The sequence below is a fragment of the Varanus komodoensis genome, unplaced genomic scaffold (genome assembly GCF_004798865.1).
Source record: "Varanus komodoensis strain SLA01 unplaced genomic scaffold, ASM479886v1 scaffold3, whole genome shotgun sequence".
In the NCBI taxonomy this organism is placed as follows: domain Eukaryota; kingdom Metazoa; phylum Chordata; class Lepidosauria; order Squamata; family Varanidae; genus Varanus; species Varanus komodoensis.
In genome coordinates, this window is record NW_025335761.1 from 64,149,296 (window position 1) to 64,176,575 (window position 27,280).

General features: G+C 54.5%; 3 protein-coding genes across 4 annotated transcripts in view; 2 read left to right on the forward strand and 1 right to left on the reverse strand.

Moving 5' to 3' along the window:
• GNG2 (G protein subunit gamma 2) overlaps positions 1-1,540 on the forward strand; it is a 41,569-nt gene extending 40,029 nt beyond the window's left edge. For both annotated transcript variants that reach the window (XM_044436658.1, XM_044436659.1), the window contains exon 4: positions 671-1,540. In XM_044436658.1, coding sequence (XP_044292593.1) covers positions 671-799 — 129 coding nt within the window. In that variant the 3' untranslated portion in view covers positions 800-1,540. The remainder of the gene's footprint in view (positions 1-670) is intronic.
• Positions 1,541-5,514: 3,974 nt separating this feature from the next.
• RTRAF (RNA transcription, translation and transport factor) lies at positions 5,515-17,767 on the forward strand. The gene is made up of 8 exons (XM_044436536.1): positions 5,515-5,660; positions 6,826-6,953; positions 9,672-9,771; positions 11,790-11,876; positions 11,995-12,083; positions 14,048-14,116; positions 16,384-16,432; positions 17,448-17,767. Exons 1-8 carry the CDS (start codon positions 5,600-5,602, stop codon positions 17,600-17,602), a joined length of 738 nt encoding a protein of 245 aa, XP_044292471.1. The 5' UTR covers positions 5,515-5,599; the 3' UTR covers positions 17,603-17,767.
• Positions 17,768-17,972: 205 nt separating this feature from the next.
• NID2 (nidogen 2) overlaps positions 17,973-27,280 on the reverse strand; it is a 52,260-nt gene continuing 42,952 nt past the window's right edge. The window contains exons 16-22 of the mRNA XM_044436268.1: positions 27,005-27,188; positions 23,945-24,074; positions 22,366-22,537; positions 21,163-21,320; positions 20,724-20,847; positions 19,809-19,921; positions 17,973-18,692 (exon numbers count right to left, since the gene is read on the reverse strand). Of these exons, the coding sequence (XP_044292203.1) occupies positions 18,682-18,692; positions 19,809-19,921; positions 20,724-20,847; positions 21,163-21,320; positions 22,366-22,537; positions 23,945-24,074; positions 27,005-27,188 (892 nt within the window). The 3' untranslated portion in view covers positions 17,973-18,681. The remainder of the gene's footprint in view (positions 18,693-19,808; positions 19,922-20,723; positions 20,848-21,162; positions 21,321-22,365; positions 22,538-23,944; positions 24,075-27,004; positions 27,189-27,280) is intronic.

The following is a 27,280-nucleotide window of genomic DNA, read 5'->3' on the forward strand; positions in this document are numbered from 1 at the left end:
CCCAAAGGAAGGCCGCTCTGGAACGCGCAAGGCAAGCAGGGGAAGGAAGCTGCAGCTGGCTGCCCGCAGGGCTGGTGGAAGGGCCCCACTTCGCTTCTTCCCTCTGGCCAGGAAGGGGCCCGGATGTGCCCCACGCCTCCCCACTGCCCCCTCCCTCCTTTCCCAGGGGGCAGTTGGCGTGCCCCATCTCTGTTCTTGATCTTCTCTGCTCTCCGTCCCCTCTCAGTTCCCCTGAGACCTCTTCAGCCCTGTCCTGGGAATCTCGCTGAAGGGCCACCGCCTGGCCGGGGGGAGTCCTGGAATCCGGGGGGAGGGGACAGCAGCCGTAGTCAAACACCATCTGTGGGGCCATGAGCTGCCCGCCCCTGTGCTAGAGAGCCGTCCTGTGAGTTTCTTTGGCATCCAGCAAAGACAACTGGTCTGCTCCTCGGTTCCTTGGCCCCACCAACCGCAGGCAGAAATTCTCCTGGACCGGCACCAGGGCTGCCACGAGGCGCTCCGCGTCCGGGGCTCCGAGCCGTCTCCGTGGGCCCCTGGGGCGATGGCAAGAGTCCTCCTGGCACCCCAGCCGGACGGGAGAGGAGCCTGGTGCGTTGGCGCCGCGACGGCTCCGGGTACCACTCCAGAGCGCCCGGAAGCCGAACGCCGCCCTGCTTCTCTTTCCTCCCAGGTGTCCAAGGCAGCGGCAGACCTGATGGCTTACTGCGAAGCCCACGCCAAGGAGGACCCCTTATTGACCCCGGTGCCCGCTTCAGAAAACCCGTTCAGAGAGAAGAAGTTCTTCTGCGCCATCCTGTAAACCTGGCCCGGGGCCTGACTCCGAGGCCGGCCACCCTGGACACTGATGTAGAGATTTTTCAGCAACGTGGACGTGTTTCCAGAGTCCACCCAATTTAAATTTCAAAAAAAATCTAAACAGCCTGGAAGTTTACCGAGAAGCGCACGGCCAGGGAGAACACCTGCCTTCTCCGGAGAACGAATCGACGCTGTCGAACTACGTCATGAGGCTAAAGATCTTGACATCTATGGAGCTGCCTGGGGAGGAAGGAGGGGAAAGTGCAAAAGCGTACGTTCCATTTCTACCTTTTGCTCTTGCCAAACAAAACCCTTTTCTCTTTTTTCCAACACAAGAGGGTTTGCGGAGCAAGGTTACAAACGATGCGGAGGATTGGTGTCTCGCCTTATTACATGGCCTCCCGTTTCCTTTCCCCCACATCACTCTTATTTATGTTGAACTGTAAAATAATTGCAACAGGGTAGATTTGTTCCGATGTTTCTTAGCGTTGAGTCTTGTGCGTATTTAGCGTTTTAGAGTAGTGCTACCTGGGGAGGGGGTGGGAGGGGGGAGCGGGCAGGATCTGCAGCCACCAATCAGTCTAAGCAACTTTTTAGCAAGGGTTTAGCTGAGAACGTGTCATAGTTTCTTGAGTGGGTCAACAGGCTGTCTTGTGCTTTCCTAGCATACTTAGTACCACTGTTTTCTAACATTTGTATTTGGTAGCTTTTGTTCTGCAAATAAACTGTATGTTGTGTGTTTGGAGTCCTCGTCTCGTTCTTTCCCAGTGCTCTGGGCTCAAACCATGGCCAGCTTGCACAATCTCTGGGTGCGGAGTCGTTTCCACCTCGAGGGCCGAGCCTGTCCCACATCAGGGACAGCGCACTGGGCTTGTGAGCTAGCACCTTAAATGACATGCTGCAGGCCTGGAAGTAGAGGTGTCCCAACCTCGGGCCCGTGGGAGAAAACCGACCCACCCGGTCCCTTTGCCCAGGCCTTAATGCCCTTTCCCAACCACTGTGTGATTGCTTCCTGGCCTTGGGCACATTCTCCCCCTCCTAAATACTTTTCCAAAGGCATAATTCTTGGCCGTCAGTGCTTCTTGGTCTGAGGCTCTGAAGCCACTTCACGGAGGCCTTTGCTTCCAGATTCCTTGCAAGATTAAAATTGGCCCCTCCACCTGCCGTCCTTTCCCCAGGAGGCCATTTCTGGCTTTCTCTCTGTTCCAGTACACAACCACACAAATGCACCGATTTCTCCTCCCATTCATTCCCCCAGTTCTGAGTCTTAGGGCACTTTACCCACCCTGAACAAAAACAAAAGTCACAGGAAACAGGAAAGGCTGCGGGGGGGGGGGGCAGGTGTAAAGCACCCCACGGCTTAGCCAGACCCCAGCGCTCCCCCCTTGGAGCTCCCCCCTTGCCGTGGCAGCTCAGCTGTGGCCCAGAAGGCTCAGGAGCCCACGAGAGATGGGAGCCCACGCCACCTCTCTCCCTGGCAGCGCAGGGATTCCTGAGGAGTCGGGGGGGGGGGCTCAAATGACACCCCACACGCAGGTGGATCCAGCCTCTGCCCCGTACGGACTGAGCCACCGGCTTCCCAAGTGCAGATCCTACTCCAAGGAGCAAGACCGCAAACAAGGTGGATTTGCCATTGCGGGGTCAACCCCTCCCCCCAGCCCCTGCCCGCCAAACAGCCGAGGAGCTGAAAGGCCCACTGACCGCAAGATGACGGGCCTCCGTCCCCCAAATGGCGCCCTGCTTTCTCCAGTTCTCTGGGGCACCTTTCCTCCTGGGGAGGAGAGGGCAGCAGGGCAGGCCCCGCTCCAAGCCGCCGCAGAGCAAAGGGCAGAGGAGGCGGCGATCCACGGCACGCGGTCCAGATGGCCACCTGCAGGATCGGGGCAGGGCGTCTGGGTGTGCGCTGGCTGCTGGGGAACAGGGGTGGGAGGGTGCTGTGGGAGGGTCCAGGTCGTCGGCTTCAGTGGGTCTGCGGCAGGCTTGCCATGGCCTCTAATCCCACCTCCCCACCCCATTTCCGACCGAGACTTGGCACCCAAAAGCCGGGCCTTACGGGGGGCAGCTGGGGGCACACAGCTGCCTCCACCGCCGGACTGGTGGGGAAGGGCTGCCCTCCGGCCTTTGGCCGTCTCGGCTGCAGGCCACCCAGGCGGGCGTCCGCTGCTCACCCGCCGGGGCATCACCACCCTGCGTCCGTTGCGGCCATTTCTGGGCTGCCGCTGGGCACGGAAAACCCGCCAGACGGAGTGGCACACCGGCCCCGCTCCGACAGCCCTCGGCCGGACAGGTGCGGACCCACCTGGGAGCCCTCCGAAGCGGGGCCTTCTGCAGGCCCGGATGGCGCCCGCTGGGGAGGCGGCTGTCGGGGGACTTCCTGGCGCAGCTCCGGGCAGGCGGCCTGGTCTCGCGGGCGTAGGGCTGGGCTGCTGGACACCCGCGGGCGGCCCCGACGGACCGATACGTAAGGAGACCCCTGCGAACGAACGGAAGCCAGTTCTCGTGGCTGGAATAAGGCCCGGCGGCTTCCGCGGGTTGGGTCCACTCCAGGGATGCTGCGCTGGTGCCAACCCCTCCGGGCAGCTGCTCTCGGCAGCCTTCTCCCCCCTCGTGCCCAGCGTCCCCAGACGACTCTCCCACCGCCCCCGCGAGTGGCAGCCACGTGCAGGGGCTGGAGAAGCTGGGAACTGTTTGCCGTGCAGAGCGGAGAGAACCTCCACCCCGGAGGAGATCCACTCCCGCACAGAGGCACATGTGGGGAGCTCGGCCGTTGCCCACCTGGTGCCCCAGATGTGTTGGACTGGAGCGCCCACCCTCCCCAGCCAGCCGCAGGCACCGGGTCACACCTTCGTCCAGCCAGGCCTTCGCCACTGAGTGACGGCCCCTCTCCTTTCGAAAGGGGGGTGTCAGGGAAAGCCCCACCTCCCCGAAGCGAGTCTGACAACGGCCACCTCATAAGTAGCCAAGGCAATATGTGAGTATAGCCATTCATTCATTCATTCATTTCATGTATTTGTATGCCGTCCCATCGCATAGCCTCAGGACGGCTTACATAAAATAAAATAAAACATAATACAAATAATTGCGACTAGTAGTCATGAAAAACCCACGGACAGTATCCGATCATGGCTTAGATACCCCGGAGGTAACGCCAAATGGCAAACCCTTAATCACCTTTAATCCCCGCCTTGTAGAAGGTGGAGTACTGGATCACTGCCTTCCCTGTGGCATCAAAAAGCACACCTTTGGAAACAAACGTGTGTGTGTGTGTGTGTGTGTGTGTGAGAGGGAGGGAGGGAGGGAGGGAGGGAGGGAGGGAGGGAGCTTGGAGGTTTTTTCCCCTGACCCTGAGCAACGGAGGCTTTCTGAAATGACTTCCTTACAATTCTACCAGGCTCCCAAGAGAATGGACAGAGCACCGGAAAATAATTCCAGCTGCCATTTCTTGGTCTCCGGGGAGATGACAAAAGCCCAGCTCTGCATCATCCTGCATTGCCTGGATAGGAACCTAACACTATTTTTCCACCACGATACACCTTAATTGTATTTATTACATTGCCAGAACTATTAGAACAAATAAAACTCTAAAACACAGCACAATAACAGCGCAATAAAACATAAAGGAATAGCATAAATCCAAAGTCAAATCCACCAGCAGTGTAAATGTTTAAAAACAGGTTTAAAATCAAGGAACATGAATGATGAAAAATGCTGGGAGAATAAGATGGGTTCTGAAGGTGGGCAGCCAGCAAGCCTGCCTAGGATGGAAATTCCTCGACGGGAGGTGCCACCACTGAGAAGGCCCTGCTTTTAGTCACCACTGCCTTGGGGTGGTGTAATCCCTTTATTAGGGAAGTCAAACTGTCAGCCTATAGAAAGCCAGGTGTTTCCTGCCTATAGACTTCAATGCCCCTGCTACCTGCCCTCAGACATCAGTTATTATTGTATTATTATAACATTTCTATGCCGCCCCTTGCCAAAGCCTCGGGGTGGCTTACAACACAATAAAATACATTGAAATACAATAGAACATAATAAATTACCACTAAAAAGTTGAGGAGTTCGTGGCTTCAGCATAGCTGAGTTTGTGCTGATCAATGGGATGTCCACCCAAAATCAAAGCAAACATCGCAGCCCATGAAAAGAACCCTTTCCTCCTCCGCAGTGCCCTCCAGATGTGGAAGTGCAACTCCCATCATCCTCAGCCTGATGAGAGATGGCACAGTCCAACACATCTGGGGGGCGCCAGGTTGAGGAAGGGTGCTATAAAATTTCCCACAACTCTCAAAATTTATAAAGGACGTCATGATAACCTTAAATTTGCAGAAAAAGGAAGCCAGACCCGGCCAGGCTAAGGATCAACTGCGGCTGCTCTAAACTGCTGCGTTTCTCCATTGCTTTCCATGGGCACAGCTTGCTTTCGTTCGGAGGGAATAAAAATTCCGTAGAAAAAACCCCACCCCGTGCTCTCGTCAGTTTGAATACATCTATGGCGCTTTTTCTAAGTCAGCGTCCTTCTTCCCGCCCCACGCTTCCTCCCATTTCCATTCGCCCACGCGCCTGCCGGTCAAACGCCTCAACGCCATCTCCCGGCCGCGGCTGCCTCCTCCTTCGTCGCACACCGCCTGACCCCCCTCGAGCGCCGATTGGCCGCTGCGGCTGGCACTCCTCCCGGCGCCCGCCCCAGTCAGTGCCGCGCAGGCGCACTCCGGCCGCGTCGCCTTCTTTCGCCGCTTTGCAGCGCCCCGCTCGCTTTTCTGTCTGGCGGCGACAGAACCGAGCGGAGTCTCGCTCGGGGCTTGGCGCGATGTTCCGGCGGAAGCTGTCGGCGCTCGACTACCACAACCCGGGCGGGTTCAACTGCCGAGGTGAGGCGCGAGGAGAGGAGCGGCCGCCAGCAGGCCGCCACCCCCCCCCCCCCCCCGTGCCCTGTCGTGGCCGGAGCATCGCGGTGCGCATGCGCGCCGCCTTTAGCTCGGTCCTGTTCCTTGCTGGCCACGCCCCCAGATCCCTTGCCCCGCCCCGCCCTCCGCGGAGTTCACACGTTACTGTGCCTCACATGGCAGACTCTTCCATCCTTCCAAGTCTGTATTTATTATTATTATTATTATTATTACATTTCTATGCCGCCCCTTGCCGAAGCCTCGGGGCGGCTTACAACACAATAAAATACGTTGAAATACAATAGAACATAATAAATTACCACTGTATCGCGATGCTCATATAAATAAGACAGATACTTAGATCAATAACCTATTTTTTCTGTCTAGATCCAGCCTTTCCCCCTTGTGGATTACCTGATCCTCCTCCAATTCTCCATTTTACTCTCCCAACAACCCTGTGAGGTAGGTTAGGGTGAGAGTCAGGACTGGCCCAGATTCCCTTAGTAAGGGCTAGAATCCAGAACTCTCAAGTCGCCACTCAGCATTCTAAATGCTATGCTACACTGCCTGTCACAACAACCCTTCGAGGTAGGTTAAGCTGATCCGGAGTCACCAGGAAGCTTCTTGGCTGAGTGAAGACTAGATCTCTTTTGTTTTTAACTTAAATTTATTATACCATTTATCTTCCATCCTTCTTTCTCTTGGAAAGCACCCAAGATGGTTGTGTGATTCTCCTAGCATCACATTCTCACATCCACAATGCCTCAGTAAGGCCTTGGCAATTATAGGCGGCCTCTAAATCCATGAATGCATAAACAAACAAACAAACAACTCTGTGAGGTGAGTTAGGGTGAGAGTCAGAACCTGGCCCAAACTTACGCAGGAAGTTTCATGATTGAGTGGAGATGCCTTCTAGTGTGTCCAGCCATGATGAGCTTAGTTGCAGGTCTTTTAACTGTGTCAAGTTGGCACTGGATTGGGCTCTTAAACTGGAAAATCATAGTTTGGGTTATTTCCCACATCTGTTATTCTACTTGGATTTCCTTACTGTGTTGTCCCTTACAGTAATTTTTTCTGAGCTGGATAGGTTGAGATCGACTTTGGCTTCCTTAATGTGGCTTTTATTTCCCCCCCCCCCCCCCGCTCACAGATGAAACTGAATTCCGAAACTTTATTGTTTGGCTAGAAGACCAGAAGATCCGACACTACAAAATTGAAGACAGGGGGAATTTAAGAAACATCCACAACGCCACAGAATGGACAAAGTCCTTTGAAAAGGTAGGCCTGCTGGAACCCTGATGGTGATGCCTACATGCTTAGGTGGCCTTCGGTTGACTTGGACAGACTCATGGCAGATTGTCCGTACAGATGGAGAACGTTAACTCCCCTATTCAAAAACAACGTATCTTGAGCAGGCATTCACAAAGTGTGTGAGCACTTTGTTGTCAATAATTATTTCTCCAAGGCAACAGAAATAGAGGAATGGGTCTCTGAGCACATGCAGAGTGACTTCCTCCCACACAGAATTGCAGGAAAGGACATAGCGAACAGACTGGGCTGCATCCACATGTTTGAATTACTCCACCGTTTGAGTAGTGCTCTCATTACAGTGGTACCTTGGCTCATGAACTTAATCTGTTCCAGGACTCTGGTCGTGGCCCAAATTGGTTGTGTGCCAAGTCAAATTTCCCCATAAGGGTCAATGTAAAGAAGGTTAATCCGTTCTGTAACTAATTTTTTTTTAATCAGAAAAATGTGAAGCAAAGCGACAAAGAACAAACAAGATCGTGGCCATCTCCTTGCCCACCCCCCCAGCACAACCATGATCGCACCCGTCATCCTGGTGTGCTGGGGGGGGAGAGACGGGCACGAACGGGGCGTGCGGGGGGGTGGAGACGGGCGTGTTTGTGCTGGGGGGGGGCGGAGATGGTCGAGATCGCGCTTGTGCTTGTGCAGAAAAGATGGGCGCAGTCATGGGCACGCTCGTGCAGGAAAGGCGGGTGTGATCTCAGCCCTTCCCCCCCCACACACCCACTTGGGGAGTGGGGAGACGGCCACGATCACAGTTGCCACCCAAGGTGAAGTTCGCGACTTGAGTCAAAATGTTTATGAAATTTTTGTTCATGACCTGATTTGGTCGTGAACTGAGGCGTTCGTGAACCAAAGTACCACTGTCCTAGCGAATACACCCTTTGTAACTAAACGACAGAAACTTCCTCTCTCCAAAATCCGGAGTTATTTATTCTCAAGCTCCTAACCCGAAGTTCCTCACAATTAAAATACTTCTTCCTGAATGCACCCAGAACACTCAGTTCTCTTAGGCAGCTGAAATCTTGTCTTCAGTACCAGAGCCGGAAGGGCTAGTGAACACAGTCTAGCTCTAGAAAATTAATTCAGTCCAGATTTTTCTGCCAAACCCCCTGCTTCCATCCATTCGGTTTTAAGATCCAAACATTTCTTCATTTTCTGATGTGGGAGAGGCTGCTGGGCAAAGACATACGGTGTATAAGTGGGAACTACAGAAAACAGAAGTAAACAAGAAAGTCATGAGTTGGAGATTCAAATACTGCTGCCCTGTTCCCCTTCAGTCCCTGTATTGCAGGATGCAGATTAGTGACTTGGCAGCAGAGGCAGGCCTGGCCATCTGATTTCGCTATTAACAGGGCAGTGCTGGCGCTGTATTTTTAACGGGCAGCAGCCTGTGCTGCTTCTGGCTCCAGGCTGCATCTCAGTCATGGTTTCAGGAAGGAAACTTTTGATGGCATGGCAACCACGTTTGAGACTCTTGCCTCGGATTACCAGAAGCTGTCCTGGCCAGTTTGGGGTAAGAGCGCTGGGCAAGGTTGAATCCTGGTTTGGATGCCAGAAAACGTATATTTTATGAAGAGGTGACCGGACATTTTCGCCGATCGTTGGGTACCAAGGATATTAGAGTAGCAGAGCCAGAGCTGTGCTGTTGTGTCTCGGCCCCATGCCCCTATCCTAACGTGGGAGGAAACCAGGGCCGGCTGTGCTAGTTGCTGCCTTTCCATCATCGTCAGGCGAGAAGGACCCGGCGGTCTTGCTGCGGCCCTGAATGAAGCGGAGTGCCAAGTGTTTTCCAGGCTGTTGCTGTAATCCATGGCGTAAACAATCCATGAAGACGTCTGGGGATAAGGAGATGTATTTATTTTATTTTTATTTTATTTAAAATATTTATACCCCGCCCTACACGCAAAAGCATCTCAGGGTGGCTTACAAAAATAAAATCAAAACAAAACAAAACCAAAAAGCCACTGTGAAGTTAAAACCTGATTAAAATTCCTAACAATTAAAATGATGGGCAAATAAAAAGGTATACCATTTCTGCAAAAATAAGACCTAACCAGAAAATAAGCCATAGCATGATACTCTAAACTCGCCTGGTTTTCCTTCTTCCTTGCTTGCTGTTCTCATCTGTTCCATCCGGGACCCACCTGCCTTCTCTGTGAAATTACCTGCACGTGAGCAGTGCCAAGATGGGGCTGAATCTGCAGCCCCAGCCTCTTGTGCCAGCCGCCGGCTTCCTGGCAACTCCTCTGCCTCCTCTGCTGCCTGCTGGAGGCCCGCACTTCAGACATGCCTCGCAGGTTTGATTGGATTCTTTTTTTTAAAAAAAAGCAGCAGCAAGCCTCATGTTATCATCATGGGTTATGTGAGTGTGTGCACAAGTGTCAGAACATGGAAAAGTTCGATTTTTGCCCTTTTGAGGATCAGAAATACGCCTAAGTAGCATCTCCTGCTGCAAAAGGCACAGCCCTCTGTTGGTTTACAGTCTGGGCACTCAGGCCTTGTGGGCAAAGTGTTTGGGACCCCTGGCGTGGAAGGCAGTGAGCCGTGCCAGGAGAGCGAAGGTAATGGGAAGCTTATTTTCTGTTGCCATCCAGGAGTCGCCCTCTCGATTGGATGCACATTGTCTGTGCAGCCTCTCCTGGTTTCTTACACGTCATGAACGTTCTAATTTCACTTTTTTAACAGTACCTTAAAGATGTGAATTGCCCCTTCACCGTACAGGAGCGACAGGAAACCATCGACTGGCTTCTCGGATTGGCAGTCAGGCTTGAGTATGGGGACAACGGTATGTTTAAGCCTTCACCTTCTTTTACGATTGTTCCTTTAAGTCCAAATTCCAGCCTTGTTGTTCAAGCTCAGCCCATGAAAAGCCAGGAGGTCTGAGCCACCTAGCTGCAGTTTACCCTCCAGTGGTGGCTTTGGTTTGTAAGAGGCTTCCAACAGATGCCCCTTCATTTCCATCCAGGGATCGCAGCTCTTTGTCCACGTAACAGCGGAGGCTGCAGCCTCATTCTTGCTTTCCAAGGAAGAAATCTCACTGAGTTCAGTAGGACTTAACTCCTGCCTAGAGGTGTGTAAGGTTCCGCTGTTGTAACACCTTTATTATCACATCCGAGTTCTCCCATCCTTCATCTGGACCACGAAGGTATTGAACGGGGTACTCAGGCCTGGGTGGAGGGGATGTAGAGAGGGGCAGGTGGAAGCTGTGGTCGGATAACGGAGCCGCTCCCAGAAGTAGCGATGCTGTGCGTCTACCCAGGAAGTTAACAGGGCTTAATCCAAGGCACCAGCAAGCCCAGAGGAGCTCGTGGCTCAAGTGCCGCCACGGCTTTGCCGCTCACAGCCAGCCAGCCGGTTGGTCTTGTGCTGCCGTTCGCTTCCCACTTGTTTTTACTGCAGATGAGCGAACGCGGCCGCCCTCCTGGAATCTCGTTCCTTGGGCGTTCGGGGCACAACCTGCTGCGGCTGCCTGTAGGTCCGCACACTCGGAAGATTACAGGCATCCCGGTTGTGAGCCACCCAGAGACTTCTTAGTGTAGGGACGGCATATCAAAACTTTAAATAAAGAAATAATAGCACAAATGAATCCCATCGGTGGAAGAAGGAGTGTGAAGGGGAGGCATGCCTCCGTGCCCCCTCCACCGCGTGACGCTCCAAGGGCCATCTAATGCGTGGCCTCGAGCAGGCAGAGAGAGGCGTGAGATGCCGCTGGGGGGCTTGGTCCGCCTCTCCCTGCCCTAGAAGCCCAGCACCGCCTTGTGGCCCCGGGGCTGCCGCTGGCATGGCCCTTCCCAGGCCAGCTGGGAGGCCAGGGCTCTCCGCTCCAGCTCCGGCTTTGCAGCGAGTCTCCGGGTCAGAGCCGGGACTCCACATGGCCCTGCAGCCCCCCAGGCCCTGTCCGCTCCCCCTCCAGTGGGGTTGCACTGTCACCTCAGGTGAGCGTACCTGGTTCTACTGCCCGCTGCCCAAAAGCTCGGTGGGGTCTGAAACGAAGGCACAGCATGTCACAGTCCTTTTCAGGTGCAAGGACGCGGCTGCCTGAACGTGCTTTCTGGACAGTTTGTGTAAGCCTGATCTTGAACAGGAGCAGTTGGACACCCATTCACTGAGCTAACTTGGAAGGATGTGTGTTTAAAGGGCCCGAAGATTTTAATTCCAGGGTTTGCCCCTGAATAGCTGCACGTTCCCTTTGTTCTGCCCAGCACTCAATTACCGTGCAGGGCGGTTTGGTTCAGTTGACAGACACGTGCGCCTGAAAACGCCGTGTTCTGCCAAACAGCGGCAAACGGGCACCCTCCCTGCCCATTGCTTTTTCCTGAAACCAGCCCCTCCAGCCACTTTTCCCTTGGCCGGTGCTGCAGCAGAGCCGTTGCAGAGAAGAGTGAGACGGGTAAAGGGAAAGCGCAGCACCCTGCTTCCGCTCGCCACCTCTCCGTTTCACTTTGCCGCTGCCTGTTCTGCTGAGACCCCCACCAGGTCTTTGCTGAGACCAGTGGCCCCGGCCTGAATCTTTCCTGAATTTGGGCAAGGCTTTCCTTTCCAGCAGTTTGCATTGTTTTCCTTCTCGAAACATATTATCAGCTGCTATTTGGGCTTCATTGTAGTGATTAGCAATTAACAGGCGTCCGGAACAAAGTCTGTAGGCAGCTGCTGCCGCTCTGTGCGCAAGCTGTTCTCATGGGCGAGAATGCCGTGTTCGCGCCTCTTCCTTTTGTTGCCTGCAGCTTCCCTCCATTTTTAGCTTGTTCTGTGCTCGGTCTGACCCGGTGCCTTTCTTAGCCAACCCGGCTTTTGTTTTCACAGCTGACAAATACAAGGACTCCACTCCGGATGGGGCTAAAAATACAGAGAATGCTGCCAAGAATGCCGAGCCCTTGATTAACCTGGATGGTGAGTGAAGGGGCAGCTTCTCTTTCTTGCTGTTAAAGGTGGCACCTGCACTTAGCAAAACAAAAAGGTTTCCGGGCGGTTGTTTTGGGAGCCACCTGACACGTGTGCTTCTCCGCAGTGAACAATCCGGACTTCAAGACGGGCGTGATGGCGCTGGCCAACCTCCTGCAGATCCAGCGTCACGACGACTATTTGGTGATGCTCAAGGTTAGTGTGCCAACAGCCTGTTTCTTCTCGCTTCAGAAATGCGGGCAGAACTAGTCCAAAAGTGGCTTTTTAGCAAAAACGTTGCTTGTGCAAAGCTGGGGACAGCAGGGGCCATTTTATTCGGCAGCCCTGACCTATTTGGGGAGCAGGGGTGGCTGGGGAAGAAGCCTAGCCAGTGCTTGCGTGGCCATGGCTTTGAGATGAAAGCCCTCTTCCCTTGACTGGCGTTTGTCTTCCGAAGCCCTTCCTTTTCCACCTTCCGCTCTTTTTGGTTGTGCTTAAATTCAGTGCAACTTTTTGTGACAGGATGAACTTATTTCTCTCCAAAGCGACATCTTAAACTAGAGAAACATTCCAGGTGTTTGCTGTCTCAGCCTTGTAGCATATGCTTAGGTTAAAGATGTGAAGAATCCTTCTGAGTATAAGAGCAGTTCCCAGAATAAGACAAGCCCCGGGGCTGAACCGAAGCAGGAGTCCGTCTAGTCCACCTTCCTGTTCACACGGAGGTCGAGCAGAGCAGCCAGCTGTGGGGAAGCCAGAGGCGGGCTGAGCGCAGTGGCACCCTCCTGGCCAAGTCCATTTATTTATGCATGTATTTATAGGCCGCCCGTAGCTGCCGAGGCCTTCCTAGGCAGCTCGGCCTTCCAGCAAGCGGGGAACCAACCCTAACACACCCACCCACCCCCCCTCCATACTCGAGGCTGTAGAGCTCCTTAAGGACAAGCGGCCATTGCTTCTCTGTGAATTTGTCCAGGCCTCCGTTAAAGCCATCCAGATTGGCAGCCGCCGCAGGGTCTTGCAGAAGTCAGCCCCCCATCAGCCCCCCAGTGTAGCTACATGTGGAGGAGAAGGACCCCCCCCCCGGCTTCCTTCCTTTCCTCTGTCCCAGCAGCTCAGCTCGGGCTCCTTCAGAAGCATTCCCGGGTGTGCCACAATCCAAAGGCGGCTTCTTCAGGCAAGCCCGCCTAGTTCAGAGGGGCTTGTGCCTGCTTTGAACAGCACCTGCCTTTTGCTGCAAGTGCCTCCCGTAATAGGTTACTGTAACGCGCTGTATGTGGGGCTGCCCTTGAAGACGGTCCGGCAGTTGCGACTGGCACAGAACAGGGCCTCTCGGTCAGCGACGGGAGCCCCTAGAAGGGTTCACAAAAGACCTACAGCGGAAGAACCACACTGGTTGCCAGTTGCGGCCTGGGCTCAGTTCAGGGTCCTCGTGCTGACACACACAGCCCTCGGCGGCTTAGGCCCGGCTACCTCAAGGAGTGCCCGTGCCCGTGCATGCCTGTCCAGCCTTTGGAATCCGTGCAGGGGGGCCCTGTGTGAGCTTTCCCCTAGGGAGGCAAGAGGGACGGCTGCCAGGAGGGGGGCCTTTTCTGCCACTCCTCCCCACATTTGGAACGCTCTCCCTAAGGAGATTCACCTGGCGCCTTCTTGATTCCCTCTGGCACCCAGTGAAGACCCTCCTTTTTAAGCAGTCTTTTAATAGTTGTTTTGTATTTTTATCTGTATTTTACTAGTATTGTATTTTTTAATCGTTATTCGTTTTATTGTGTTTTTTTAATCTTATGATTGTGGGCTGGCCAGAGGTGCTGTGGCACAATTGGCGGCATACAAATGTTTTAATAAAATAGAAATATATAAATATAAAATAGTACATAAAATAAAAATTCACTTGGACCAAGGATGTGAGAGGGCAGGCCTTCTTCAGGTTCTGCACTCGCGTGGAAGAGAAACGTTGGGGGCCTTGGATGCTTTCCCACTGCAGGGAGACACGCCGCGGAGGCCCTGGGTGGGGTTTGCTGGGCGGTGCGGCCCAGCTCTGCTGGTGGGCACCACGCTGGACGGGCTGTCCCAGCGGGTGTCCTGGAAATCCCCCCTGTTGGCCGCCCACCGGGCCTCCCGCCAGCACTCGCAAGGCCTGCAGGATGCCACAGGCTCACGCAGGTGCTCTCTTCTTTCCTTCCAAGGCGATCCGCATCTTGGTTCAAGAGCGCCTGAGTCAGGATGCCATCGCAAAGGCCAGTCAGTCGAAAGAGGTATGTCTCCACGCATCCCCGTGTTTTGGCCTCTTCCCGTGACGTTGAATGGTTCTCATATTCAAACAAGCTGTTTATAGAGGTTATAAAGAGCGTGGATCCAGGAAGTCAGGCAGAGCAAAGCTGCAGGGGAAAGGCTGTTTTCAGCAGTGGCTGCAGTCCGTCCTGGGCTACTTCTCAGGCCCCTTTTCAGAGAGGTGGCCCTGGATGTGCCAAGGCCAGGCGCACGCTTCTCCGGCGGACTGCCGCTAGCCACAGGCGGGTTTGCTCGGGTTTGCCCAGAACCAGATGCCCCTTCCAGAGCCATCCAGCTGCAGCTGCAATCCTCCGATGGGACACAGGCACTGTCCGGCGCCACGGAGCCACGAAGGCGGCGAGGCTGGAGATCCCCAAATGCACAGCGGGCAACCAGCCTGGCACACGCTCAGAAAGCCGTGTTTTGTAGCGGGGGATGCCGTGCCCAGAGCTAGGCTTGGAGCCCACCTTGCCAGTAAATTCCTCTTGACGGTTTCCTCTGTAGCAACCTGCCCTGCACAAGAGCATGTGCAGAGTGCTTCTCTTGCCAGCTGCTAAAGGCCACGAGGAAGCTTTCTGCATGGTGACAAGAGCGGCAGACTCGATGCAGCGGGCTAGGTAGGCGGCAGGGCACAGTTCAAGACACGGTTCAGCAGAAAAAGGTCAAAACTCCCATGCCGGCTGGGGATGCTGGGAGTCGTAGGAAGTTTCCCTTTCTAACGATGCCTGGGGTTGTGCTGCAACACGGGGGCCACATTTGAGCAGGAAGTATGTGAGGTAAACAAGGATTCGACACGGCTAAGTTATGCAGTGAGTAAGTTTTCTCTCGTGGGCTACTTAGGGTGTGCTTTACCCCTCGTGCAGCTGTTCAGTTACCTGAACCTGGCGTTTCTCCTACTGTTTCTCTGCTCCTCCAAGCCCCCAAAGAAGGAAGGCGAATCCTTGCCTCCCAGGTGGCGCAAGGGCAGAGATGGGGTCTCCTCGAAACCCTCCTGAATTGAGCAGATGACAGACAATGGGGGGAAGGCCGGCTGCTGCTGTTTCCGCAAGATCCCACCTCACCCTCCACCTCGGTGTTTCTGACCGAGGGTGCCAGGCAGGTGCGGACCCTGGAGGTGCAGCGAGGATTTGCCCCCTCCTCCTGCCTTCACAAGTTTCTGCACCTCGGAAGAGTCTTTGCCTCTCCGTCTCTCCAGAAATCACGGCGGGCTTGCGCAAGGGCTTCCTTGCCCTGTCATGCGTCTGGCCCTTGCCGCTCGGCACGCAAGCGGGCCCAAGCTTCTTCCAAGCTTGAAAAAGGAGCGCAGAGGAAACCCCACTCTTTCCCAGAGGGTCTCTGCAGGAGAATTTGCCGTGAGAACCAGTGGAGGTTCGGCTTACGAACCAAGCGGCTACTGCTTGGCCCTGGTTTGCCCACAGCCCTCTTCTCCAGCCTCCTAAGAGCCACCTGTATGCCGTTGTGTCGGTCATGTGCCAGCTTGGCCTAGCGGGGCTGCAGCCGGGTGGCGAAGTGCAGATCGTGCCCCTGCGGCCCCAGCTGCAGCGACCAGCCTCTCCGGCGTCAGACGGGAGCATCCGCACGGACCTTTCCTTGCGGGCCCCTTTCCCTGCGCTCCACCTGCACACCTTCAGCCACATGGAGGGACAGACTGTGACTGTGATGAGCAAACACTGCCTCTGCCTTGCATTTTCTTACATTGTGACTTTGTAAGTTGATGCCGTATTGCAGGGAACTTTGATACAAAGGTTTATATGCTGTTTTTTTTTTAAAATTAACTTAAAAAGAGCAAAGGAGAGGTGGAAAGGACCTCTGCGTATTCCCTGCCGGCAGCAAGGGTGGGGGGAGCATCAGGTGAGATGAACCTGCACTCGGATTCAAATGTGAGGCCTCCCAGGTGCCGGCCGAATTAAATGCCTGGGCTGAAAGGCAGAGGACTCTTCTGTGGTCCTCAGGAAGCTCCACTGTGGACCGAAGAGCTTTTGTCTCCAAAGTATCCACCTTTCTTGGTACTCAGTCCTGACGTTCGTGTGTTCAGCTGAAGTCAGTGTAAACACAGAAGGAGAATCCGGGTTATCCAGGCCTTGCACTGTTGGAGCTGCCTTTTAAAGAGACCTGTCAGTTCTCAGCGCAGTAAACGAGAGTGACGCCCTCTCACTCGGAGGCCGGTCACAAGACGGACGGGGCCGGGCTTGGGCTCCGCCAGCGCAGAGCCGTTCTCCTCCGTGATGCGCTCCCTCTTTCCTTCCTGCAGGGGCTGCCCGTTGCCTTGGACAAGCACATTCTCGGCTTTGACACAGGAGGTGAGCCTTCCTTCACGCTTCTCTCCCTGGGCCGTTCTGCACAGTTGCGTTACCACACAGTAAACTCGCTCCTTCCTCTTCTGGGCACAATCCCAACATCCCTTCTTCAAGGTTGTGCTGCTGTTGTGAAGAGGTCTTGGTGCGCATGCTGAGATAGCACAGCATTTTGCCTCTGAGTAAACCTTTGCCTCATGCTCATGGCGAGCCATTCCCTGCTCCTCCCTCTGCTCCGCAGCTGTGTGTATTTATGGTATTTATTTTCCTGGGTGTCCTGCCATCATTTGCACGCTGAGAAATGCTTGAATGGAACTCGGTGGCTGGCACGTGCTTTGCACGCAGGCGCCGCCGGGTGTGATCCGTGCCGGCATGTCTGATGCCATGCGGCCTGCTCCAGCCTTCGGCTTAACTCAGTATGATCCCTGAGCAGCCCTCTTTCCGCACAGAAGGCGTGGAGAGGGCCGGAGCTCGGGTGGAACACATACTGCAGTGGTGCAGATGGTCCCAATCCCCGGCGGCATCTCCGGGCAGGGCTGGAAGGGCCCTGCTTGAAACTTGAGCAGTGCTGATGCTTCTGGGGTTTTAAGTGCCCGTTGAAGCGGTTAGCTGGGCAGGAAACTAAGAATGCGGGAGGTGGAATCTTTGCCCTCTTCACCTCCACGCAAACAGGCAGGGGCACTTGCCGAGGCCGGGCTTGGAGGTGACATTTTGCCTTGCCCTGACCCACGGGGAGTGCGAAGAGGGGCTCCCGACCTCTGTCTTGGAGCCGTGATGGCGTGGCCATTATCCCAGTGTGCCCAGAGGGCCGGGTGCCTTTCCCAGTGCACCTCTGGGGAGCCCGTGGACAGGCCGCTGTCCTCGCTCAGGACACAGCCACACCGCCTGCTTGTGAAAGGTTTGGGTGTGCCGAGGGCACCCAGCGCCTGCAGCAGGCCAGCCAGTCGCAGAGACTTGGCCCTCTGCTCCGAGAAACCCGCAGACTAAGCCTGAGCCCAGTTCCTTTTCCTCTTTCGTCCAGATGCCGTTCTCAACGAAGCTGCTCAGATCCTCCGGTTGCTGCATGTAGAGGAGCTCCGCGAGCTGCAGACGAAGATCAACGAGGCCATCGTGGCGGTGCAGGCCATCATCGCCGATCCAAAAACTGACCACAGACTGGGCAAAGTTGGGCGATGAAGGAGCAGGCCCCTCCGGCTTCCCTGTGTGGCTGGCGCCGAGTCGGGGCGCCCCTGCCCCCAGCATGCAATCCCGAAGGGCCCCTGGTCCCAAGAAACCAGGGCAGCCGCCCGCGACCCCTCCGTCTCGTTTTTCCTGACATCAATAAAGCTTGGATTAAACAGATCCACACTGTTCTCCTTTAGCAAGAGGTTGCCAAGTCCCGTAGCAGCTCAGAGATCCCTCTTTGACTTCGTTCGGGCAGAGCGCGTGCTGCAGGCTCGTACAGGCTGACAGTTCCGCTCTTTTGTGAGTCCTGCGGGATGGTTCTTACTTAGCCAAGCTGGCGTGGTTCCTAGCCTGCTAGAGACAACCCTGAAACGGCATGACGAAAAACCCAAACTTTTTTTTTATTTGATCCATGAAAGAGTCTAGAAAACAGGCAGGTACGCCATGCGCAGTCAAGCGTGTGACCAGACTTTCGGGGTGGGGGGGGGATAAATTTGAACCCGCTCTTGCTAGCATATTTTCTCATATAAATACTAAAAAGACATGCACTGAGTCAGAAGGGACAAAAGGTGGGAGATACATTGCCTTCCAAAACACGGGAGTCGTTTCACTGGCATCTTTAAGCATCGCTGCCCAAGCCATTCTAAAATAGTTTCCCCTTTCGAACTAAGAAGGTTCCCTTCCACCTCCACTGTTTTAAAAAGTGTAGAGTCTCGTGTTTTTCAATAAAATAACCGTGGAATAAGGCTATGTTTATATGGTCATATTTTTTTACAAAGTTGCTCCCATCAGCAAAATGAGTATTATTCGCCCCCTAATCCATAGCACCATTTCTTCTTGGCAATATATAAAAAAGTTTTCACTTTGTAAAAAATAAAAATACAGTAGTAAAGATTTGAGGTATAACTTAAAAATACTGGATAATTTTGCTCTAAGTTAAACCACTTAATTCCCTTCGGTATAAATCGCCAGTTGTCCTGATGGAGTTGGAGGGGCCCCTCTTGCAGATGCACAGTCATGTCAGATACGGGAGTCTTCCAACTGCTGTGGTGGGACCGGTCCCTTCTCTCCCATTCCACGTAGCAGACAGCTTATTTTCGTACTGCAAAAAACAGAAAGGGATTAACAGATCAGCTGGAAGGAGGCCGAGTCGCTCATGGGGAAGACATGAGCTCTTTCCCACAGCTTCTGTCTCTTTGATGGCGAGGTGCCTCTAACAGCCTTTGGAATAACCCTCCACGGGTATTTCCCTTCCTCTCTCCACAGGCAGCTGCCTGCCAAGTTCCCGGGAGAAGGTTTAAAAAGGGATCGGGAAGTACAAGCTGAAGGAGGTCCTCCAGACTTGCCGAGGAAGAGGTGCAGTGTAGCCTAGCGCATTCAGAGGTCCCTGGGCCAGAGAAAGGTGCTTTCCGGGAGATGCTAGATGACAGAAGCTTGCAGCAGAACAGCTTGAGAACCTCGACCATGGAGCATGGCGCTCTGGCCATGCACAGAGCACAGAAAGTGGCCTCTTGCCGTGCGTCTGTGGCCAACGAAGGCCACGCTGCTCCCCTTAGCACTGTGCCGGATGTTTTGCGCCAGACCCTTTCAAGACAGCCGTGCTGGAGCCAACTCGGGGCCGCTGGCTCTGGCGCTTGCTTCACAGTGGCCACCCCACGCCACGCGTACGGCGGCAGAGGCCCTCCTGCTGGCTCGTTGGGCCTTTCTGCCTCCCATGTGGAACGAGGCAGTTTTACACCAGCCGCCTTGGATCTCTCACAGCAGGAAAAAATGGCCAGACATAACTGCCCTATGAGCGCGATGGCTAGTAGCCACCTGGAGGAGGGAGTGGCGTGCTTTCTGGGCAAAGCTTCCCTCTCCCTTTCCACACTTGTGACGGGAAGATCTTGCTGGCCGGCTCAAAGCATGCATTTCCGAGCTCCTCCATCCTGCGGCTAAGGCAAGGGGGTGTTGCCCCACGCTCCGCGGAAGGGCATTGGCAAAGGCAGGCAACGAGCCCCACGGCGCAGCGAACCGAAGCACGCCGAACTAAAGACCCTGGTTGTGGGGCACACTCCCTCTTTCCCCCTTGCACCCGAACAAGGGCAAATAATTCTGCAGCACCTGATGAGAAAAAATGCTTGAACCAGGCCGCAGCGTTTTTGGAGAGGAGCAAAACGGGTGGGAGAGCCACCCTGCCCCTCTCGCCAGAGCCCGTGCTCGTACTTTCTGTGTTTACCTCCTGGGCAGTACGCGTGAACGGCTGTTATTCCATAGAGGTGTGTCCGCTGTTCTGGAAGGTATTCCCCCGTGAAAGCACCGCTGTCTCTGTTCACAGCTATAACGCCATCCCTGCGCAGAGAAAAGCAAAATGCTGTTTTGGACCGATGCCCTTCCTCTCCTCTCTAAATAGTTTTTGATCGTGTTGAGTCAGAAAGCGAAGCTCTGCTGGGTTTTGGCCCATTTTTCGGGTTTAGCACAGCGAGAGCCAAACCTGTGACAATGGGCGGAAGTCTCTTTAAATAGCTGGAATTCAGTGCAGCAGGAAAATGGGGATTTTTAGAGGCCTGATTCTAGACTCTCTTACTGTGTAACTGCTGAGGAGGGAGTATACGCTTCGGGAAACTTTTTTACAGCTAGGACCCTCACACGGAGGGATGTGAGCACCAGCGTCTCTTGGCGAGGGTGTTTGACTGGGGATGTGGGAGGCGCAGGTTCTAGACCCCTCTCAGTCATAGAAGCAGAGCGAGTCAGAGGGGGTCTCTGAGGCCATCTAGTCTGACCCCCGGCTCCAGTTGGCTCCGCTCATGACATGCCTCCCATGGGCATGTCTAGCCTATCCTGGAACACCCTCACCAATGGGGCTTCACTCCCCATGGAGCTGCCTGGGTAGCCTTGGGCCAGTCCCTCACTTGCAGCCCAGCCTGCCTTGCAGGGCTGTTGTGAAGGTAAAATGCAGGGCAAGGCAAGCCACCCTGGGATTCTCACCAGAGGAAAAGGGGCGAGAGGTAAGTGCATTGTAGTTACACTAAAAACGCTAGTGCACGAAGGAGAGCAGCCCAAGACTTTAGGCCGCTTGGGCGAACGGCGGCATTTTCCGCCCGCAATGTGACCTCAAACCATGACCCTTTCCAGACAGCAAGGGGCCACCTACCTTCGCCAGTCTGTGTGGTAGAAATGATTGGCGTAGCTAACGATGCCGAAGGGGTAGTTGAGGTTATTCTGGATGGCGCGTCTTCCTGTGCCATCGGGTGAGATGCACTCCAGCTTCTTGGTTCCTATTCCGAAGAAAAAGGGCCATCGGAGAGCAGAATCTCTTCGCCCCTGCGCTGCTCTTGCGCAGAAGCCTTGAGTCGTCTTTTAAACACAATCAAGCTTTCGAGACCTCCCAACCCATAACCAGACAGGAGACTTGATCAGGGGATTTTGGGGGGAGCCTGCGGCCATCCCAAGTCTGCCCACCCGCCCCTGCTTTGGCCTCCCCATGAGATGAATCTTAAAACAGTGGATTCAGTTGGGAAAATGTGACCAAAACCTGGACTCCCCCCCCCCCCCCGCTCCACTTTCTTTCCTTTCCCCGAAATCAGCATTACCTGCATCTGCCCAACAAACCAGCTTGGAAAAGGGGTCAAAGGTTAATCCGTTTGGCAGCCCGATGTCTTGGTTGACCAAAATCTGCCGGTTTTCTCCCGTCACAGTGGATGTCTCTATTTTGGGGGCCTCGCGATTCCAGTCCGTCCAGTAGAGATTCCTGGGAGGGCAACCGAACAGTAAACACCAAGGCTGGCTGCCTAGTCGAGCCAGTTGAGCAAACACAACGAGGACACAGAGTTCCTTGACGTGCAACTGGCGCGCATCACCTCTTGGGGGGACACCCTCTGGGGCTCCCGGATCACCCGCTGGCAGGGCTGCAGTGGCGCTGCACCCAAAAGGCACAGGCCTTTTTCAGGAGGGGACCCCAAAGGGCAGAATCCCCCCACTTCTGCTCTGTTGGCTCCAGTTCGGAAAGAGCAAATGTTTTTCCCACTGGGGCTTTGGGGGTAAATATTTGCCCCTGCATATTTTTCAGGCAGCCTTTCCCAAGCAAAAAGACCAATTGCAGTGAAGAATGAAAACAAGACATCTCAAGCGACCAGCCCATGTTTTGACAAGGCTTGGCTTCGTCAAGAGATGCCAAAATTATGAAATCCATCCTGTGTTTGTAGATTATCCAGTAACTGCCATTCCTTCCACCGTCAGGTCATGGGTGGAATCCTTTTTTTAACCAGAATTTCCTTCTGCCTGCAATAATTCACAGCAATGTGAACCCCAATCTGTGTGAACCCCACCACCATCAGAGTAAAAATCTGCTCCGGGCATCCATGTGATGGGATCCATCATACTGGTCCCCAGCAGAATCCACGCACTGGGGGAATGACAGCCATCCCGATCCATTTTTATCTGTTGTGGAGTTCCCCAGTTTCCCTGACCTCAGCCCCCTCTCTAGAGAATGGGAAGACTAATATTGGTCTACCTTGCAGGGTTGTTGTCGGGATTAAAAAATCAGGGCTTCGAAATGCTCTACACACCTATTCAAAGGTACGTCCCACTGAGTTCATTCAGAGCCACGCCAGGTTGGAGCTGGGGCCATGTTTTGCTGGGGCGTGGAGGTCGCACAACTGACCTTGGAGCCAGAATCGGGCCCATCCCTGACAGGATGCCTGCAACCCTCCGAGTTTCGGTGCTTACAGGCAGCCACATGAGATCAGGCAGCCCGGTGCTCTGGCCAGAAGTCGGCTTTCCTCTGAGCAACTCACCCGCGGATCGGGTCCACCGCAATGGCACGAGGGTTGACCAGCTCTGTGGCAAAGAGGACTCGGCGCTCCGTGCCATCCAGCCGGGCCCTCTCGATTTTGTCCAAGCCACTGTCCGTCCAAAACATGGTTCTTCGGAGATGGTCTATGGCCAGACCTTCCGGACTGATCAGCCCTAAGCAAGGAGAAGCCAAAGAAAGACACGTCCCGGCAGGTGACTCTCCGACTCTTTTCATGGGCAGGACTGACGCACCACACGCCATGGGAATGTTTAGCCCTCTGCTTCCAAACTTGGAGGGGGTTGTTGCCTTGGAACAGCCCCACCTCCCTGGCAGCGCCATCTGTAGAAAGCTGCTGTAAAACTGGAAGCCAAGTAGGACTGCAAGCATTGACCAGCTAGAATGCAATCAGAGGCAAGCTTAGACAAGAAAAAGGGCCGCAGCTCCCAGCTCGCCGCACTTTTTCATCCAAATGCACACAGGATTGCGAGCTTGCTTAAGCTTAGACAAGCTTCACGGTGCCCTCCAGAAGCTGGACCAAAACTGCCATGATTCTCAGTCATTATCACACACTGCCTGAGGATTATGGGAGTTCCAGTCCGGCACATCTGCAGGGCACCAGGTTGGAGAAGGTGGACGGATTATCTTTATTATTTAGCAGACACAGCCCTTTAGCTGCCCCAGAGGTTCTTTCTGCAGCGTGCAGAAAGTCTGTCTCAGTCCGTCGTCCTCATACTGACAAAATCGGCACAAGAGAAGCTCTCGGCAACGAAATCGAGCTTGGGCGTCCATTAGCTGCAAAAGAGGCGAGGCAAGTCCCTGACATCTGGCAGGGACCAAACTGGGGAAAATGGACTTAGATAGTCACGATAACCATCTCCAGCCTCTCCCCATGGAGTCCAAGGTGGGGTACACAGCCCTCCTCTCTGTTTTATCCTCACAACAACCCTGTGCGGTAGGCTAGGCCAAGAGTTGGTAACCCGGGAGCCCTCCCTTAAGGAGATCAGGAGGTGACTACCCAGAGAAGGGCCTTCTCTGTGGCGGTGCCCCAATTTTGGAATTTGCTCCCCAAAGAGGTTCGCCTGGTGCAGTCACTTTATTCTTTTCAGCGCCAGGCCAAAATCTTTTTATTTTCCCCATGTTTTAAGACCTGACCATTTTAATTGTGGTCTTATTATTAGTTGATTTTTAGGACGCTGTGTTTTAAAACGTTTACACTTTGTATTGTTAAACCATCCCGAGACCTCGGTCATGAGACGGCCTAGGAAAGTTTTAAATAAATAAAATAAGTGACTGGTCTAAAGTCACCCAGGGAGTTCCAGGCCAAGTGGAGACGAGAACCGGAGTCTCCCGATTCCCCAGTGGATGCAAAGCACGGTTTTCACCACTGCTCTGCTGCGCGTTCTTGTAAGGGCTGCAGACTCTGGACCCAAGGCCCCGCGGCCGTCCTGAGACCCCCCTGCCACCTCTCCCCTCGCAGCCAGCTGGGGGCAAGCCGTGGCACGTTTCCCCTTGTCGGGCCGGGACGCCTGCCAGGGGATGGCGCTCTCCCGCTGGCCCCGGCGGGCGATCCGGCCACCTACCCGAGCTGACGAGCGTCTCCGGTTCCGCCCCCTGCTCCAGGCCCGCCCGGCTGATGGTCCGCCCAGCCACGTCCGTCCAGTACATCATCCTCTCCCGGCAGTCGTAGTCGATGCCCACCACGATGGAGCCCTGAGCCGCAGCGCACAGGAGACAGCGTCAGCCGGGACGTCTGGCCACAGGGCTCCCGAGGGTGATGGGGCGGACGCCCCCAGCGGTCAATGCTGCCTGCCCTCAGGCAGCCCCCGGCCAGCCCTCTCCCCAAATCTCCCCTCCCTGTGCAGGATCCGCCCCTCCGCAAAGGCCTCGTCACACGTCCTGCCTTTCGCCTCATCTGTATTTGATTTTGTGGTTTTGCTCCTCCTGCGCGCGAGCCAAGCTTCACGTGCGCCTGCCCCACTTCCTTTCCCCTTGGCAACAACAGCCCTGTGAGGTAGGGAGGCTGAGAGTCCATGACTGGCCCAAAGTCACCGAGCCAGACAAGACAGACCTCGAAGCTCCGTGATTTTGGAAATCATTATTATCTGCGAGGCTGCATGGGGAGAGAGGAGGCGGAATTTCAGGAAAGTGCTTCCCTGAAGTTGTGGGAAGATGCGGCGGGGGGGCGGGGGGGGGGACCACAACACGCCAAATCGCAGTCCCCCTCCAATCCCAACACACGCCTCTCTGCATTTCAGGAACAGGTAAGGAGACGACCTGCCCTCTTTCAGCCCTCAGGAGAACGCGGCTGAGGTGCTCTGCAGGCAAAATATTCCAGGTGGGGATCGGGGGTTAATCCCCAACATTAAAACCATTCTGTACATGCAAATAACCAATCCCAGTGATTTAAATTTGCCTTCCCCAGCCTAGTGCCTTCCACACATGCTGGACTGCAATTCCTATCTTCCCCAGCCAGCACAGCAATGGCCGGAAACAATGGGAATTAAAGGGGGCACCCGTTCGGGAAGGCCAGACTGAAAGTATGCAAGCTACATGAACCTGAGAGGAATGTTTGAAGGGAGTTTCCGGCAACGGGCCTGACCAGGCAATGGCAAAAGCATTCTGCACAGGCTCCATGGCACCCTTTTTAAGTTGCTTCATCCATCCAAGGGGCTAGTCCTCATGCTGAATTGGGCTCAGGGCTCTCACACCAAACCCACTGCAGCCAGGCACTGAGCTCTGAAAGGGCATCAAATTCCGCCACTGAATGATTTTGCACAAGTGTGTGTGTGTGTGTCTTTGCACGCACAGTCATGGGGCAGGCTGGCATTCTGTCTGAAACCCCACAACATCCTGGGCCAAACTCGAAAAAGATCAGCAACAGAATGCTGTGGCCCTCTTTAATACTGTTATAATAGCTGTTTTGATTCATTAGTGTTCTAATAGGATTTTAATGTGTTTTATTATGTTTTTATATGTTTCATTTATTGTAAGCCGCCTAGGAAGGGCTCTGCAGTTATAGGCGGCCTATAAGTATGTGTATAAAGAAACTCTGCCTGATCCTTCTCATCTTCGGCAAGGGGCAGCATAGAAATGTTATAATAATAATAATAATCTTTATTCTGGGACGTGTATGCACACCATCCCCTGGAAATTCTGTGCGCCTTGTTCGCCGAGAATGACTGAAATGGTAAAATGTGAACTGATCTTTGGACAGCTGCATTTTTGCACAAGTGCTGGAATATTCCCGATGGAATCCCCGGAGGTTGCGCTTTCTGCCTGTTTTGATTTCGTGGGAATCTGCTCAGTCCCTGATGATTGTGTGTGCGTGTGTGTGTTTATCTGTCCATGAAGAGGTGGTCTGGAGAACATCTGGCTTCCCCTCCAAACACAATCCCCAGATGGAGCCTTGGGAACCTCATTTGCAAATACTTCTTGGCCCTGAATTCACAAAACTTTGGGTAAATATTATTAAGAGTCGGAGGTGATCAAGGCGGAGGCGGCGGAGAGGCTAAAAGGGTCGTTTCTCCCTGCAACTCTCAAGCCACACGCCTGAAGCCGGGGTCTGCCGGAAGTGTTGCGCCACACGGCATGCTGGCTGGGGATAAGGGGCGTTATAGGCTGCCACATCTGGAGGGCACCAGGTTGGGGAGGGGGAAGGACACCCATATCTGGCCTAACTCCCCTGTGGATCCCGAACCTGGTTATGACAGCTTCCAAGGGGCAGTTTTTGCAATAAAACCTGTTCTAAAACCGGGAGGGGGCTAAGGAGGTACTAAAAGTTTTGGACAGTCCTGCACAAAGAACAGCTTGGGGCGCGACGTGGAGGCAGCAGGGGAGCGGACAGACGCGGGCGACCCTCGTGCTTCCCGGGACGGCTTCGCCAAGGTGCGTGACACAGCCAAGCGCCAAAGCACCAAACTCCCCCTGGTCTTCTCAGCCGAAAGCCGAGGGGCTTTTTAGATTCCTTTCCCACTCTGGTGCCCCGCAGATGTTTTGGATTACAACTCCCAGCACTCGCAGCCCTTGACCATGCTAGCTGGGGCAAACAGGAGTTGTAGTCCAAAGCATTAGGAAGGCTGTACCAGCAAAACTCAAGGCTAGTTTGTGTTAAGGGTGTCGCTCCAAACAGCGATTTTCAGACGAAAAGCATCTGTGTTGGAGCTATTCGTCGTTATTTGTTTTTCGGCGCCAGGCGAAGACCTTTTTATTCAAATGTCATTTTAATTGTTAATAGTATTTATTTATTTTATTCTTTGGCCAGGGCGACTTAATTTATACTGTTAATTTATATTATTCATTAAGTTTATTATGGATGTGAGTCGCCCTGAGGCTTTGGCGATTGGGTGGCATAGAAGTCTCCTAAATAAATAAATAATAATAAATATTCCCGGTGTGACTTCAAGAGGTCCCTTGGGGCCTGACCAGCCTCGGGCGGCAGAGGAGAGCGACTCTCCCTTCCCTCCCCAGCTGCACACCGACGGGCGCCAGGCCCGGCTCGGGGCATGCTCGCTAGGATCCCGCAGCGCCCCCACCCCACGGCTGCCTTCAGCGTGTGGGGCCTCGCAGCCCGGTGCGTGGCCGAGAACCCCCCACCCGCCCCGCGGCCCCAGACGCCGAGCAGGGACAAGAGGCTCCGTTACATGCAAGGAGAGCAGCGTCCTCGCGTCCTCCTTCTTCAGCCTCGTGCCGTTCAGGGGCAAGGAGTTGATCTGTTGGCCCTGGGCGTACAGCAGGAACGTCCCCCTCGCAGGAGCGGCGATGTCGGGGCGCGGAGACGGGCGAGCGGTCGGCGGGGCCACACTGGGGAGGCCTGCGGGAGAAGCGAGGCGTGAGGACACACTGTACCCTGAGGAAAGACACGGGCAACGCTGTCCCCCAGCCCCCCGAAACGCCGTGCCGCACCCCCCTGCCGGTCC

Bases quoted from the DNA above. Each gene is read 5' to 3' on its own strand.
- RTRAF (XM_044436536.1), top strand. From the start codon at position 5,600: ATGTTCCGGCGGAAGCTGTCGGCGCTCGACTACCACAACCCGGGCGGG. The intron at 11,877-11,994 runs GTGAGTGAAGGG...GCTTCTCCGCAG, and splicing joins GCCCTTGATTAACCTGGATG to TGAACAATCCGGACTTCAAG. The intron at 14,117-16,383 runs GTATGTCTCCAC...TCCTTCCTGCAG, and splicing joins AGGCCAGTCAGTCGAAAGAG to GGGCTGCCCGTTGCCTTGGA.